The sequence below is a fragment of the Lepidochelys kempii genome, chromosome 5 (genome assembly GCF_965140285.1).
Source record: "Lepidochelys kempii isolate rLepKem1 chromosome 5, rLepKem1.hap1, whole genome shotgun sequence".
In the NCBI taxonomy this organism is placed as follows: Eukaryota; Metazoa; Chordata; order Testudines; family Cheloniidae; genus Lepidochelys; species Lepidochelys kempii.
This window is the reverse complement of record NC_136384.1, coordinates 45,343,801-45,361,727: the sequence shown is the minus strand read 5'-3', so window position 1 is coordinate 45,361,727 and position 17,927 is coordinate 45,343,801. Positions and strand designations below refer to the sequence as shown.

Here is a 17,927-nt window from a genome sequence, read left to right as displayed (position 1 = left end):
AACCTTTAGATATTTTATTACAGGGATTGGCTACAGGCATTGTCTATGGTGTAAGATCTAGGGTACCAACTGATGTGGAGTAAGTGACTGGTCTCTTGGGATTGGAAGCAACCTGAATATTTTGTGGTTTTTGGTGTAGGTGACCATTTATCACTAAATCCAGCTTGCCTGGGTGGCAAGATAGACTGAAGAGTCTAAGGGGACTGTCTGTGACTCCATGGTAAGGCTGATATTAGGGATCCATTTCACATTTGTTACTGGCTTGGTGAAATCTAATTATAGAACATACCACTAGTTTGGGGTGTCTGCCCTGTTTTTGACAGTCCACCCTGAGATGGGCCCTCACAGTCATGAGCCACTCCGGACAGCATGACAGTAGACATGAGATAAAGAATAGGTCGAACATGGACAATGCATGGACAGAGCATGCTGTGCTGGGATTAGTTCCTGCAAAGGAACCATGCTGTGCTGGGATTTGGTTCCTGCAATCCAAAAATGTGTGATGTAATGTACAGTAAATTCAATGAGATGTGTAAATGTATGTAAAGAGAGAGGGTTTCTGTGTAACTTTGGAGCTGTGATGTACCCTTCATCCATCCCCTGCATTTGAGTCTGATCAACTCAGCATTACATTGCTGTATGCCAAATAAAGGAACCTGAGTGACAAAATGGGGAGTCGAACTGAGTGCTTTGGATCCTAGAGGGCTGGATGAAGTGTTCTCCCAGAACTGGACAAGATGTTCTGGATAAGCCTAGTGGAAAAGGTCTTGGAGGGAATCCCAACAATGTGCACCCCAAAATACTGCAAATATGCCTACAACCCAAGGGATTCATCAAAAGGTGGCTATGCCATCTTTATACTCCCTTGATTCTTAGGGTTTCTAGGGCCCTTGGTACAACTTAAAGCAGCCACAAGACTCCTTTCCCTTCTGATGGTTAGGGATCATTGGAGTTCAACATTTTTTATGTTTGTTAATACAGAAGACCATGCAGATCTTCCCAGTGGGCTGGAGAAGCTACATGGTATGTGGATGAGCAGCAGATTGACAGATGTAATTCATTGCTGACAAATGCAAGATAATGCACATTGGAAAGAATAATCTGTACTATTCATACAGTGTTCTAAATTAACTGTAACCACTTCAGAAAAAGGCCTGGGCACTTGTGAGGACAGCGCAATGAAAATCTTTGAACAGTGCACACAGAAAGTCAAAAGAGAAAGTAATGTTAGTATGCACAAGGATGTGATAGAAATTAATAAAGAGGATATTATACTGCCTTTATATAGACCAGTGGTACATCCTCACTTGGAATAATTTGTTCAATTCCACTCACCCTCTCTTTTTTAAAAATGTAAAGGGGGAAGAAAAGGCATCCAAAGACAAGTAGCAAAAGTGGTTAGAGGCATAGAATACTTTTGTGGAGAAAAGCTCGAAAAGACTACCACTGTTTAGAGAAGTCATAAATAAGAGAGGAAACAAAAAAGATATTCAGAATAAGGAATGGTACAAGAGATAAATCAGTTGTGCCTACTTATATCCTCTTTATAATACAAGAACAAGGCAACAAATTTACAATTCATGAATGGAAATATTTTCTTTACAGAATACATAAATAGACCTCTGCAACTCATTGCCACAAGATATAATTGAGCCCCGACCTTAATAGGAACCAAAAGAGGGTTAGACATTTATATGGGTAATGAAAACATACACAGTTATATGAGATATAACTGTCCTGATTTTTCACACTTGCTGTCTGGTCACCCTACACTACTGTGATAATCTTTGTACAAAATATGCCTTATGATGTATCATTTAAAAACTAATAATGTGCTGGTCAATAATACCATGGTGATATGTACGTAGCAGCATTACATATAAAGTTATGAAATCCTCCTGTATGATGTTATCACATATACAAAACCACACAACCCAGCCTAGGAAAAGGTTGTTAAATATATCTATCCTAAATAAAGAAATGTGTTTTACCTCAATTTAAATATAAGTAGTAAACAGGGTACTCAAGACAGCAGAGGGAGGAGACGGCAGGAGACCAAGCAAATTTGCATTTTAGCAAACACAGGTGGTAAGAAAGAGCATGGAGCCCCATTTACCACCAGACTCCATGTCACTTTCTTTACTGATTGAATAAACTTTGCTTTGAGGGATAATCTTCAGAAGAATCTATTTCAAGGGTACACTGGACTATAAATCGAAGGGGCAGAAAACTCCATGCTTTCTCTCTCTTTCACCTAAGAGGACAAAGGCACCAGCATCTTTGGGACTCTGGGAGTGATCCTGATGAAGGAAAAAGTCAGTCGTCATCTTCCTGGAAGACTGTAGGTCAGAAAGACTGTCTTAAACAAAGCCTTGAACCAACACTTGCTAAATTAAGTTTTAGACTTTTAGATGCGTTTTCACTTTTATTTGCTTGTAACCATTTCTAACTTTATCTCCTATACTTGAATTCACTTAAAATACTATCTCCTTTTGTTAATAAACTTTTTTTATTTTTTAATCTAAACCAACCCAGTGCTGCGTTTAAACTGAACTGTTTGGTAACTCCATGTAAGGTAGCAAACTGTTGAATATTGACTCTGTACAGGAGCAACAAACCTTAATATCGGAACTGTCCAGGAGAGGGTTGGTAAGTGCAGAACATGTTTTGGGAAAATTCAGGCCTGAGAGTGTTTTAGGGCATCCTGCACACAGTAACCAAGGCTGGTGGAAGCCAGAGTGTGGCTGGTGTGTTGCTGGAAGGCTGCTGGGGATCAGAGCTGCTGAACCAGGGCTGCTGCTATACAAAGACACTCAGGGTGTGATCTGCCTGCTGTCAGCTGTTTGTGAGCAGCCTAGTTTGGGAGCTACAATAGCATAGCATTGTGAAACACCCAAGCTTATGGGGAAAGTGGTGACATAGCCTCTCATTGGTCTGGCCTCACCCTGGAATAAGACATACTGATGTTCCAAGAACAGGACTATAATAATTTTTATTATTTTACTTGCTCACAAAAAAACAGAATAAGAAGGGCGAATGGATGGCACAACATGTATATCCTCCTCTGCAAACAAACAAAACTGGTAGATTTAATTTTAGGTTTACTAGTCTTAACTGTGTTCCTTTCAAAATGTGCACTATAAGATGCCATAAACAGCTTCTTAAAATTGAAGATATTTCCTAAAAATATATTACTATAGTGCAGCTGTCTGTATATGATCTCATGTTAGATTTTTGACGACAACCGATATGGAGTTAATCATAAGTAGAACCTCCAGTGTTATTCAACACCACTTTTTAAATCCACTTATCCAGGTATTGTACTTAACTATTTTTTATGTTGACTACAGGATTCAGTACTGCAGTATTGAATTGTTGCTTACTTAATTAGCTCAGGGCAACAGCTGGGATCCATCACTGGTTCTGTGCCTAAAAATTCTCAACTGTGTGCAAAAAAAAAAAAAGTCTTAAAGAAAGAGTGTGCTCTCCGAAAAAAAATTCTAACTGGAAGCAGATGGTAAACTCCCCCTCTCATGGGAGAGATAGCTAAAGCAAAAGCATAATTTATACCTTTAGAATTTTTCTACATCAAAGTGATTAAAAACATCTCAGAGCGAAATATTTAGCGTTAGTATTGTTTGGCAAATTTACAAGCAGGTAGTCTGGTAAGATATTGTAAAAGAAAAAATAACTCAATTAAAAAAAACTAAATGTTCCATTTCTAAGTACATTCCCAAACAGTTGTAAAATGGAACAACTGCTGTGAGGTCAAATATCTGTATATGCAGTATGCATATCTAAAATAAAATCACCATTTCTTCAGGTTTTATTAATAACTCTATTATAAATACACTGCTAGCCTCCTCAGCAAGTTCAACACCAGTTAGTTTATGTCAGGGATTATTCATTAGGGACCTGCTTATTTAAAAATAGAAAACTCACAAGTGGAACAGCTTCAAGTTGGTTTAAACTTGTTCATTCCAGTTCCACAGCAAATGTTGACTGTGCCCAAAAAAAGAGCAGATAGCTCTGTGATTAACCCTGCTGTGCTTTGAGTTAGCAACATGAGTCTAGCCATGGCCGGCATCAAAATTAACAGTAATGATTTGAAGGGCTGGGGTTGAAATGAAGAGTGAATGGTGGCTGAAAGAAAGTTAATAGCATACACCGGTCATAGTAGTGGTTGCATACTCTGACGTAGAATGTTAAGCAATATCAACTTTAAATGTTCAGCGTTTGGCTGAACACTTAGCTGTACATTAGAATTAGGCTTAGCCAAGCATATCTTTGGATTAATAAGTTATCAAAGCAAATGAAAAAGCCTAAGAGATTTCACAAGGCTGCAGATTGGCTTTACAAATAATGATAACCTCTGGAAAGCAGTTGTGAGGAAAGCTGTATATAATGACAATTGACAACACAACCAAAAGGATGCCAATCACACTATAAAATATAAGGAAAGTTATTAAATGTGCAAACTTCATCAATATGCTCTAATGCCAAGTTTTCAGAAAATGGGTGCCTGAAGTTTGACATGTAAGTGGTCTGATTACCAAAATGCTGAGCACCCAGCAGCTCCCACTGCCTTCAAAACTTCTGAGAATGATGACAAGGGAAGTCTGGAACTTGACAGCCAGGGGAAAAGATTCTGGAGCATATCAGAGATCCAAAGGTGCCAGGAAGAGCTGGTCAGAAGTTTTCCGATAAAACAGAGTTCTACTGGAAAATAACGATTTGTAGAACACCCAACAGGTTTCATGGAAACATCTCGGGTCCAGCGAACTTTTGGCAAATCAAAGGCAGGATTCCAGCAGAAGGGTTTCCTGCCACTTGCCTGGGCAATAATGACAATTTCCCAAGCATGACAGTCTTGCTCAGCAGCTGTTGGGGTCAGGGGAGCATATTTAGTTTCGGAAATACAATACTATGTCAGTGTTTCTGAAATGAATTTTTTGGGGAAGTTCCAGTTAGCAGGAAATTTTGATAAATTTGGTTTTAGCCCAATTCAGACCATATTCAAATTTTGAAATAGCAGTATTTCCCATAAACTGGAAATCCCATGTTTCATCCAGTTCTAGTGCCAGGCTGCATGTGTTTGATTAAGAAAGAGTAAAACCATTTTGAAGCAGAACTGGATGAGCTGGAAAAGCACAGAATGGAAGGGAAGAAAACATGGTATCCTCTAAGGAAGACAGTGAGAGATAAAGGGAGGAAGAACAGGATGACAGGGAGGGACAGAACTTGTCAGAGGCCTGAAAAACCCTTCATTCCCAGTGTTCTTGATACTTGACATAAGATAAAACATGTACAAGGTTATAAAGTTATGTGTGTTTACTTACTCATAGACGACTTTAAGGTCAGAAGGGACCATTGTGATCATCTAGTCTGACCTCCTGCACACTGCATGCCACAGAACCTCACCCACCCACTCCTGAAATAGACCCCTAACCTCTGGCTGAGTTACTGAAGTCCTCAAATCATGGTTTAAAGACTTCAAGTTACAGAGAATTCACCATTTATACTAGTTTAAACCTGCAAGTGATCCATGCCCCATGCTGCATAGCAAGGAAAAAAACCCTCAAGGTCTCTGCCAATCTGACTTGGGTGAAAATTTCTTCCCGACCCCAAATATGGTGATCAGTTAGACCACTTGTTCTCAACCAGGGGTACGTGTACCCCTGGGGGTACATAGAGGTCTTCCAGGGGGTACATCAACTTTTTTTTAAAATTTGCCTAGTTTTACAACAGGCTACATAAAAAACATTAGTGAAGTTAGTGCAAACTAAAATTTCATACAGACAAAATGAGAAAGTAAGCAATTTTTCAGTAATAATGTGCTGTGACACTTTTGTATTTTTATGTCTGATTTTGTAAGCAAGTAGTTTTTAAGTGAGGTGAAACTTGGGGGTATGCAAGGCAAATCCAACTCCTGTACAGTAGTCTGGAAGAGCTGAGAACCACTGAGTTAGACCCACCAGGCAGATACCTGGGAAAAAATTCGCTGACACTCAGAGCTCTCCTGACTTAGTGTTTCCATCTCTGGCCATTGGGGATTTTTGCTGCTATCAATTGCTGATGGGCCACATGCTGTTGTAGGCAGTCCCATCACTCCATACACAATTACACTGAAAACTATGTTAAAAGAACGTTATTATGGTTGCAAAGTCAAGTGCTCAAAAGATAGAAAATACCAGTATCAATGTTGTCTGTGGAACCTTAAATATGATACAGTCTCTAATTAAATGATCAGAAACTTTTTTTTTTACTGGTCCCATCTTATTCAGCACACAGTGTGCATAGACTAAGTCCTCCAGGAAGTGTAGAGATACCACAATTCCTGTACGCTGTAGATGTAGTCTTTGGTTTCCCATGTCACACCTCCTGCTGGGGCAGAAACAAAGCCTCCCAGGAAAGGAGAGTCATAGGCTGCAGCTATGCAGATCAGTAGGAAATTTGTTACCTCCTTGCTGTGCATAGTCCTGTTCATAATATAGCGTTTGCCTTGGCACTGGTGTGCTCATCAGTGAGATACTACACACAAGATGGATGGAGCTCTATTAATGAGCAGCTTCAATATTTTTTCTCATTGTTCAAAGTGTGGCCATTGGCTTTCTTTACTACATGAATTCAAACCCTGCTCTAAATACAGAATTAATTACCTCATTGGTTTTTCTGTTGTGGTCATCGTTATAGTATCTGAGTGCTTCACACACATTAATTAACCTATCTTCCCAACACCACTGTGAAGAGGAGGTATGGTATTATCTCCCTTTTACAGATGGAGATCTGATGCACAGTCTGACTAAGGCAAAAAAATTTACAATTTTGTGTCCAATCTGAGCTATCTAGGACCTGATTTTGCAGAATACTTGGCATTGTATAGAACTTCATATATTCAAGCACAGCTCCCATTTACTTCAGTGCAGATGTGGGAGCTCAGCACTTCTGCAAATCAAGCTCCAGGTTTTCAAGCTGGGCTACCAGAAAATGAGGAACATACAAATAGTGACCAGGTCTAAGAAGTTTGGCTTAAGTGACTTGCTCAGCATCACACAGGAATTCTATGGCAGAGGCAGGGATAGAATCCAGTTCCCCAGGACAGCACTAAGTGTTCTTATTTATGCGACTATCCTTTCTTTTCCTGCAATCCCCTGCTTCATTCATTTCAGTTTCCAACTTCTGCAACAAATGAGGCTGGAGTCCTACCAAAAACAGTCCCATTTACTATACAACTCTGATTCACCCCCAGAGCAGGTCCACAGTCCTCTACAGTATAGCAGGCAGTAATGGCATTAAAGATTATTACAGGTTTCAGAGTAACAGCCGTGTTAGTCTGTATTCGCAAAAAGAAAAGGAGGACTTGTGGCACCTTAGAGACTAACCAATTTATTAGAGCATAAGCTTTCGTGAGCTACAGCTCACTTCTTCAGATGCATATCGTGGAAACTGCAGCAGGCTTTATATATACACAGAGAATATGAAACAATACCTATTCCCACCCCACTGTCCTGCTGGTAATAGCTTATCTAAAGTGATTTCCAGCACAAATCCAGGTTTTCTCACCCTCCACCCCCCCACACAAATTCACTCTCCTGCTGGTGATAGCCCATCCAAAGTGATAACTCTTTACACAATGTGCATGACAATTAAGCTGGGCTATTTCCTGCATAAATCCAGGTTCTCACATCCCCCCCACCCCCATACACACACAAACTCACTCTCCTGCTGGTAATAGCTCATCCAAACTGACCACTCTTCAAGTTAAAATCCAAGTTAAACCAGAACATCTGGGGGGGGGGGTAGGAAAAAACAAGAGGAAACAGGCTACCTTGCATAATGACTTAGCCACTCCAAGTCTCTATTTAAGCCTAAATTAATAGTATCCAATTTGCAAATGAATTCCAATTCAGCAGTTTCTCGCTGGAGTCTGGATTTGAAGTTTTTTTGTTTTAAGATAGCGACCTTCATGTCTGTGATTGCGTGACCAGAGAGATTGAAGTGTTCTCCGACTGGTTTATGAATGTTATAATTCTTGACATCTGATTTGTGTCCATTTATTCTTTTACGTAGAGACTGTCCAGTTTGACCAATGTACATGGCAGAGGGGCATTGCTGGCACATGATGGCATAGATCACATTGGTGGATGTGCAGGTGAACGAGCCTCTGATAGTGTGGCTGATGTTATTAGGCCCTGTGATGGTGTCCCCTGAATAGATATGTGGGCACAGTTGGCAACGGGCTTTGTTGCAAGGATAAGTTCCTGGGTTAGTGGTTCTGTTGTGTGGTATGTGGTTGTTGGTGAGTATTTGCTTCAGGTTGCGGGGCTGTCTGTAGGCAAGGACTGGCCTGTCTCCCAAGATTTGTGAGAGTGTTGGGTCATCCTTTAGGATAGGTTGTAGATCCTTAATAATGCGTTGGAGGGGTTTTAGTTGGGGGCTGAAGGTGACGGCTAGTGGCGTTCTGTGCACAAGGGGGCCTAACAGCAGTTGGAAGAACCACCTTAATTCTGGCATATCCAAACTTTTGAGTGCTTGACTTTGCAACCTTAATAATGTTCTTTTAATGCAGTTTTCCTGTATATACTTGCATAGGACTTTTTAAAAATAGAAAAAACAGAAATTCCATCATGTGGCATCATATGACATCCACCTCAGCCATCAGCGGGGTTGGAACCTTTTAGATCCACCACACAAACCTCTGCTGCTTAAGCGAAGGGAGTAATTGATAGTAATATCAATAGTAGAGGGGGATGAAACATACACTTTACCACTGGTCTTCACAGATATTTGCTGACAGCAGAGGAATTTGCTGACAGCGGACTCAGGAATCTTGAATTCCATTCCAAGCTCTGTAGCGGACACAGACACTGCTGCCTATTTTCATCAAGCTTGACCCCTCCTGCCCCATCCCCTCTAACTTGTTCCTTGTCTCTTTCTCACCCTTGGCTCCTTCTCCCAGTTCCATTCTCCTTGCTCATTCAATCCCAATCTTCACTCCTCAGGCTTCTCATCTCAGTCAGTCTCCTTGCACAGCCAGTCCTACTTTTCCCCTCTGGGCTCATTGTCTGAGCCTCAATCTCCCTGCCACTCCCAGTCTCTCTCCACACCCTGTCCCTCTTCCTCCCTCCTGCCCCAACACCTTGTTCACAGTCTCCTTACCTAGTCAATGCCAACTCCCCTGTTCCTGGCTCCTCATCCTATCTGCCTCTCCCCCCACCTCCACTGACTTCCAGTCTTCCATCCCAAGTTTCTCATACAATCTCAGTCTCCAACTCCACCTTCTCCTTGTCCAGTGCCTTTGCCAAGCCAGTCCCAGTTCTTCATCCACACTCCATCTCCATGTCAGATCTGTCTCTCCTTCCCCCATCCCCTTTGCCCCCCATTGCCCCTAGTCCGTTTTCCTGTCCAGACAGTCCCAGTCTTCTCCCCCTCCCGCCTGCCCCATGCCACTTGCTCCTGCAATATCGGTGCTCCCCACAGCCAACTCACTGGCTTACACACCCAGTCAGCTGACTATATAGCACCCAGGCCCAGTCTCTTTGCTCAAAAAGCCCCAGCCTCCCCTTCCCACCCTCTGACTCCCAGTTGCAGCCTCCCTTCTTCCTCACCTTCAGCTCCCAGTCTCCATCTCCTTGCCCAACCAGTACCAGTCTCTCCTGTTCAGCTCCTCCTCAGTTTCTCCCTCACTGCAGTCCCAATCTCACCAGAGTCCTTATTCCCATTTACTTCTCTCCCTCCCTCTTGGTTCAGCTTTTGTCCCCTTCTGTATGTGAATCAGAGAGCTTCCTCCTTCACGTGGCCTGGGGGGTTGTGGGGACTCACTCCCTTCTCCCAGTGCTGATGCCTGGCCTAGGATGACCATATGTCACCGCACAGGGCTGGCCCAAGCACTGCCCCCCCCCGCCCGCACGGGGCTGGCATAAGCCCTCCCCCCCTGCACACTGCCGGACTGAGCACTTGCTTGAGGCCCATCCCCCGTTGGGCTGGGATTGCTAGTTGCTGAAACCCTACCTGCCCCGTGCTGGAGCCCTGCCTCCCCTCCCTGCAAGAGGCTGGCATCCCTGCTCACCTCCTCCAAACCACACCCCCCTTTTTTGGCAAAAGTGGGTATTTGTCTGTTTGCTCTTGTCAACTGATCACGTGGGCAAGAGCAAACAGGACGAATACCCACTTTTGCCAAAAGAGTTGGGACGGTCAGGACAGGGCTTAAAAAGGGGACTGTCCAGGCCAAAATGGGCATATGGTCACCCTAGCCTGGAGCAGCTGGAAGCAGTCCTTCTGAGTCCCCATAGCCTTAGGCTGATGCATATGCAGTCTGGTCAACACTAGGATCTGTGAGAGGTTCAGGCACACTCTGAGGATGAAATCTTTGGAGATTTTACCTGTTAAACTCTGCTGCGTCTCTTTTTCAAAGGCTTATAACTTGGCCAAATTTGGGTGGATTTTCACAGGCAAAAGGCACATCCCTGACACAGAGGCCACTCCCTGCCAAATTTAAAGTTTCTTCTCCAAAGCATGGGGGCACTAGAACTGTTCAAAGAAAAGGTCTCAAGAATTTAACATGGTCAAAACAATTTATTTTTTCCTAGCCTCGTTCTTTGAAATGGCTGAACAGTTTTGGCAGAAATTTAAAAAAAAAAAATCAACCTGAAACAGCCACCAGGCATGGAAAATTTCAGCCCAAAGATTAACGTTTGGCAAAGTTAGAAGCAACCGAACACAGGATCTTATAATGGCAAGTATAGGGCAATCATACTAAAAAATGCAGTGTTACTACCCACATATAATAAGGAGAGTTTTTTACATACTGCTTAATATTGAATAATTAATACTTAATACAGTGAAGGTTAGAAGTTACATACAGAGGAAAATAAATACAAATCATTTTAACTTAATATTTCTAGAGCATAAAAATATATTGTTAAAAAGGGGACATTTAACCTACCAGTCAAATAAACAGTAAAAATCCTCCCCTTCCAAGATATGGGAGTGCAATTTCACATCTGAGGGCAACACAGAGTAAGATAAAACTGAAAGGATCAGTATTATCTTATTTGCTGCACCCCTATAGGTCTCTGAGGAAAGATATAATGGAGAGCAGCCAGCCCTTCACTCCCTGCCACACCCCCATCTGATCATTCCAGCTTGTTTCCCAAGGAGCACCCATGTGGGGTTCCATAATTTTAAGGAGAGGGGACAATACTGCAGAGGTAGCATTTTATCCCTTCCACCCACCCCAACCCAGACCACCAGATTGTCTTGTAAAAGCTAATGGGATAGTCTGACCCGTAGTATTTTGTTGGAGACACACAGGAGAAAGAGAGAGAGAAGAAATGTTATTAATGTTTTTGTTCCATACAAATAATAAATAATAACAATGTCTAGTCAGGGATAATTGAAAGGTATTTCTTCCACTAAGCACTCAGTTTCCACAATGTTATTGAGAAGCAAGAGCCCATTAAAAAAAATCAGGACAGCCTGATACCAAATCATGGGTTTTATGGGTTCACCAGGAACTAGAGAGTTACTAGAAAACATATTGCACATGTTACTACAAGACAAATAGTAGAGTACTACTGCTTAGTCTGAGTTTCTTGATCTTATACCAGTTAGTTTTTAAACTTTAAAAGGTATCAAAGTATTTTTTAATTCTTACCTGCTGTATTCACAATTCTGTTTGTTCTAATTATTCCATTTGGAGTTTCAACTTCCCAGGTCCCGTCTGATCTAGGGCTCAGATTTGTCACTTGGACTGGGTAATTTAACAGGGCACCATATTTCCTGGCTCCTGCAGCCAAGGCCATAGTGAGAGAATAGGGATCAATATGACCATCTCCGGGGTTATACAGGCCAGCTAAAACCTAAGTGGACCACACAAGATTAATTCAAATTAAATTTGCTGCTTTCATTGCATCTCATATTAAACTGAATTTCTTGAGTCAACTGAAAAAATTTTTAAAAGCATATTATATTATCAAGACTTCAGCGGGCTAACTTAATTGTCCTATGGAAGTGTGATTCTCCAGCATCAGAATCTATCTGTGATCATAGAGATAGAGGCCAAGGGTGAAGATTTCAGAAAGAAACCCAAATGAACAGAATGTGTCAAATGTCTTCCAAAAATCTCATAAAGGGTTTCAGACAATTCAACATAAGTAGTAACATTCAGAAGGTTTAGATCATTTGCACATTTTAAAATGAGTATGATCATTTCTCATCCCATGAAAATCTATGATAGCTGTTAAAACATTTACCACATTTTAAAAATTAAAATAATGGCCCTGATAACCCCCTCTCATGGGAAAACCAGCGAGGAGGGAGTTAATGGGAGGAAATCTTCTCAAATCTCACCACATGGAGTTCCCTTGAATTGTTCCACTAGAAAAATGATTTTGCTTCTACAGAATGGGCTGCAGTTCTTGCTCACAAGTCCAGTGAATTCCTAGGATCTATGCAAATCCCAAGGTACCTGAAGGGAGCCATCCACACAGAAGCCCTATGCCTCCACTCTGGCTCTTGATCTCCAGTATCAATCTCATATCCTACTCCATGACAGCACTGCTTCATTATGAGTAGGCTTGGGAGGATTAGATTTTTTATCAGTAAATGTTAGTAAACACGGATTTCACCATACACATACAAACCAATGAAAAAATATTTCCACTTATGATAACAGAAACGTACAGATGGCAAAGAAAGAAAAGTGCTGCTTGAGAACTTATTAAAATTTGATTTAAGGATATTTACTTTGTATATCTTGACATGTGATGTTGACAATTTGTGTTTTCAGTTATAAAGCTGTCACTTTTTAAATCTCAGTGTCTGTTGTCAGCTACCCCTAACTGTCAGATGCCCCCAACTGTCTGATGCGTCCCAATTTCCTGCAACTGTGAAAATTTAAATTGATAAAAATAAAAATTGTTTAAAAATAAACATTTATATTACCCAGCAAAATTATAAAAAAGTAAAAATCAAATTCTGCCAAGCCTAATTCTGAGCTACTAAACAAGGGGGTTTAGAATAGAAACAATATGCCAACCTTAACCTTCATATTTGCCTTTGCTGAGCTTTCTCCTAGAATACCTGGATCTGAGTCTCGGCTCTGTGTCCTGAACAGGCTCTGTGTTTTTCTTTCTTCCCGAATTTACTCTCCCACGCAATAGAAACTCCCCCAGAGGATCCTGTTAATGTTGCCTTAATAGAATCACATGGGGAGGTGGCTCATTCTTGTTTATACTAAGTCCCTTTATACTGCTTGAGCCGAAAGCCTTTATACTAAGGGCCTTAGTGCACAAGAGAATCAGGCCCTGGATTTACAGTATGTCTTTGAAAGTCCAACATTTAACTGCAAGGAAAGTTGTTTTCACAAAATGTTATTCTTTACCTTCTCCATGTTCAATATGGGAAACAGCTCTTGTATTCTCTCAGGCCCAATAAGATACTGCTCTGTTGGATGCCAACCAGCTCGCGTCATTTGGTACTTGAATTCATCCACTCTAGTAGGGGTGGAAGCAATTCTGATGCTGCCTGGCTGATGAAACCCCACAGCCTAAAACACGGATAGCAAAAATAAATGAATGAGTTATCACTAGGACTTTGTCTCATCCCTGTCTAAATGCCTGATCCTACACCAGTGAAGTCAATGGGAGTTTTGCCATTGACTTTGGTGACCACAAGCCCTAAATCCCCTTGAAGGATCAGGCCCCAAATGTAGAACTGGGGGGAGTAAGGAACAATTTGTAACCACATAAAAGCCTAACTAAGCTGAGCGAGCATATTACTTAAATGTACACTACCTTCAAAATAAGCTGTAAAAAAAAAAAGAGTCTCTGTATCGTATTTCATTATTCTCTGTTAATTTTGAACCTCTAAGATTGGATTAATGAGCCAACTTTGTGGGCTTTATTCCACCTATTTATGCATTTTCAAAAATAGATCAGATAAATTTAAAAGTAAATGTTTAGTATCTTATAAACTGCAGGGGGCGGGCAGTAGGGTGTCTGTTTGTTTGCGACAGGGAAGCCTGGCTGTTTAAAAATAGCCAGAGCTTCGCGAACCAGCTGAGCAGCGGGGACAGCAGAGCAGCACACAGCAGGAGTTTGCCTGGGAGTTCGCCTGGAGGGAGCCCAGTGAGGCTTACGTCTTGCAAACTGCTCTGAGGAAGCTCATAGTAGGAAGGTGATATGGAAGGGGGGGGTTCAGCTGTTGTGACCTGCACTGGATGTGCCATGTTTGTCTTTCTTCCACAGGACAGAAGCGACTTTGTCTGTACAAAGTGCAAGCTGGTCTCCATATTGGAAGAGAAGATTGAAGGTCTGGAGCAACAGATAACAACCCTGCGTTGCATACGGGAAACTGAGGATTTCCTGGACGAAACTCAGGATAGGCTTCTAGGGGCACAAAGCTCTACAGATATAGAGCAGGTTGCACAGAGGAGCCAAGAGGCTAGTGAAGAAGCTTGGCAACATGTGACCTCCAGAAGAGGTAAGCGGAATGTCCGGGTTCCAGTAACACAGACACAGGTAACTAACCGCTTTCATGTTCTCTCCACAGGTATCGTTGCGGAGAGTGGACCAGATGATATGTCTGGGGCGAGAAAGCAGAAGGAGACTCTGCTGGTTGGAAGGCATGAGATGCGCTGTCCTGAGGTTGGGGGTTCCACGACCACCACCCCCAAGAGGAGAAGGCGGGTGGTGGTGGTCGGGGACTCTCTCCTCCGGGGGACTGAGTCATCTATCTGCCGCCCTGACCGGGAAAACCGAGAAGTCTGCTGCTTGCCAGGGGCTAAGATTCGTGATGTGACGGAGAGACTGCCGAGACTCATCAAGCCCTCGGATCGCTACCCCTTCCTGCTTCTCCACGTGGGCACCAATGATACTGCCAAGAATGACCTTGAGCGGATCACTGCGGACTATGTGGCTCTAGGAAGAAGAATAAAGGAGTTGGAGGCGCAAGTGGTGTTCTCGTCCATCCTCCCCGTGGAAGGAAAAGGCCTAGGTAGGGAGCGTCGAATCGTGGAAGTCAACGAATGGCTACGCAGATGGTGTCGGAGAGAAGGCTTTGGTTTCTTTGACCATGGGATGGTGTTCCATGAAGGAGGAGTGCTGGGTAGAGACGGGCTCCATCTTACGAAGAGAGGGAAGAGCATCTTTGCCAGCAGGCTGGCTAACCTAGTGAGGAGGGCTTTAAACTAGGTTCACCGGGGGAAGGAGACCAAAGCCCTGAGGTAAGTGGGAAAGCGGGATACCGGGAGGAAGCACAGGCAGGAATGTCTGTGAGGGGAGGGCTCCTGCCTCATACTGGCAATGAGGGGCGATCAACAGGTTATCTCAAGTGCTTATATACAAATGCACAAAGCCTTGGAAACAAGCAGGGAGAACTGGAGGTCCTGGTGATGTCAAGGAACTATGACATGATCGGAATAACAGAGACTTGGTGGGATAACTCATATGACTGGAGTACTGTCATGGATGGTTATAAACTGTTCAGGAAGGACAGGCAGGGCAGAAAAGGTGGGGGAGTAGCACTGTATGTAAGGGAGCAGTATGACTGCTCAGAGCTCCGGTACGAAACTGCAGAAAAACCTGAGTGTCTCTGGATTAAGTTTAGAAGTGTGTGCAACAAGAGTGATGTAGTGGTGGGAGTCTGCTATAGACCACCGGACCAGGGGGATGAGGTGGATGAGGCTTTCTTCCGGCAGCTCACGGAAGCTACTAGATCGCATGCCCTGATTCTCATGGGTGACTTTAATTTTCCTGATATCTGCTGGGAGAGCAATACAGCGGTGCATAGACAATCCAGGAAGTTTTTGGAAAGCGTAGGGGACAATTTCCTGGCGCAAGTGCTAGAGGAGCCAACTAGGGGGGGTGCTTTTCTTGACCTGCTGCTCACAAACCGGGTAGAATTAGTGGGGGAAGCAAAAGTGGATGGGAATCTGGGAGGCAGTGACCATGAGTTGGTTGAGTTCAGGATCCTGACGCAGGGAACAAAGGTAAGCAGCAGGATACGGACCCTGGACTTCAGGAAAGCAGACTTCGACTCCCTCAGGGAACGGATGGCCAGGATCCCCTGGGGGACTAACTTGAAGGGGAAAGGAGTCCAGGAGAGCTGGCTGTATTTCAAGGAATCCCTGTTGAGGTTACAGGGACAAACCATCCCGATGAGTCGAAAGAATAGTAAATATGGCAGGCGACCAACTTGGCTTAATGGTGAAATCCTAGCGGATCTTAAACATAAAAAAGAAGCTTACAAGAAGTGGAAGGTTGGACATATGACCAGGGAAGAGTATAAAAATATTGCTCGGGCATGTAGGAATGTTATCAGGAGGGCCAAATCGCACCTGGAGCTGCAGCTAGCCAGAGATGTCAAGAGTAACAAGAAGGGTTTCTTCAGGTATGTTGGCAACAAGAAGAAAGCCAAGGAATGTGTGGGCCCCTTACTGAATGAGGGAGGCAACCTAGTGACAGAGGATGTGGAAAAAGCTAATGTACTCAATGCTTTTTTTGCCTCTGTTTTCACTAACAAGGTCAGCTCCCAGACTGCTGCGCTGGGCATCACAAAATGCGGAAGAGATGGCCAGCCCTCTGTGGAGATAGAGGCGGTTAGGGACTATTTAGAAAAGCTGGACATGCACAAGTCCCTGGGGCCGGACGAGTTGCATCCGAGAGTGCTGAAGGAATTGACGGCTGTGATTGCAGAGCCACTGGCCATTATCTTTGAAAACTCGTGGCGAACCGGGGAAGTCCCGGATGACTGGAAAAAGGCTAATGTAGTGCCAATCTTTAAAAAAGGGAAGAAGGAAGATCCTGGGAACTACAGGCCAGTCAGCCTCACCTCAGTCCCTGGAAAAATCATGGAGCAGGTCCTCAAAGAATCAATCCTGAAGCACTTGCATGAGAGGAAAGTGATCAGGAACAGCCAGCATGGATTCACCAAGGGAAGGTCATGCCTGACTAATCTAATCGCCTTTTATGATGAGATTACTGGTTCTGTGGATGAAGGGAAAGCAGTGGATGTATTGTTTCTTGACTTTAGCAAAGCTTTTGACACGGTCTCCCATAGTATTCTTGTCAGCAAGTTAAGGAAGTATGGGCTGGATGAATGCACCATAAGGTGGGTAGAAAGCTGGCTAAATTGTCGGGCTCAACGGGTAGTGATCAATGGCTCCATGTCTAGTTGGCAGCCGGTATCAAGTGGAGTGCCCCAGGGGTCGGTCCTGGGGCCGGTTTTATTCAATATCTTCATAAATGATCTGGAGGATGGTGTGGATTGCACTCTCAGCAAATTTGCGGATGATACTAAACTGGGAGGAGTGGTAGATACGCTGGAGGGGAGGGATAGGATACAGAAGGACCTAGACCAATTGGAAGATTGGGCCAAAAGGAATCTGATGAGGTTCAATAAGGATAAGTGCAGGGTCCTGCACTTGGGACGGAAGAACCCAATGCACAGCTACAGACTAGGGACCGAATGGCTAGGCAGCAGTTCTGCAGAAAAGGACCTAGGGGTGACAGTGGACGAGAAGCTGGATATGAGTCAGCAGTGTGCCCTTGTTGCCAAGAAGGCCAATGGCATTTTGGGATGTATAAGTAGGGGCATAGCGAGCAGATCGAGGGACGTGATCGTTCCCCTCTATTCAACATTGGTGAGGCCTCATCTGGAGTACTGTGTCCAGTTTTGGGCCCCACACTTCAAGAAGGATGTGGATAAATTGGAGAGAGTCCAGCGAAGGGCAACAAAAATGATTAGGGGACTGGAACACATGAGTTATGAGGAGAGGCTGAGGGAGCTGGGATTGTTTAGCCTGCAGAAGAGAAGAATGAGGGGGGATTTGATAGCTGCTTTCAACTACCTGAAAGGGGGTTCCAAAGAGGATGGCTCTAGACTGTTCTCAATGGTAGCAGATGACAGAACGAGGAGTAATGGTC

General features: G+C 43.4%; 1 protein-coding gene across 4 annotated transcripts in view; it reads right to left on the bottom strand.

The window, feature by feature from the left end:
- The window catches only part of DMGDH (dimethylglycine dehydrogenase), a 75,562-nt gene that overhangs the window by 34,662 nt on the left and 22,973 nt on the right, over positions 1-17,927 (bottom strand). For all 4 annotated transcript variants that reach the window (XM_073344137.2, XM_073344136.2, XM_073344138.2 and 1 more), the window contains 2 exons: positions 13,385-13,549; positions 11,657-11,861 (listed from right to left, as the gene is read on the bottom strand). In XM_073344137.2, the coding sequence (XP_073200238.1) occupies positions 11,657-11,861; positions 13,385-13,549 (370 nt within the window). The remainder of the gene's footprint in view (positions 1-11,656; positions 11,862-13,384; positions 13,550-17,927) is intronic.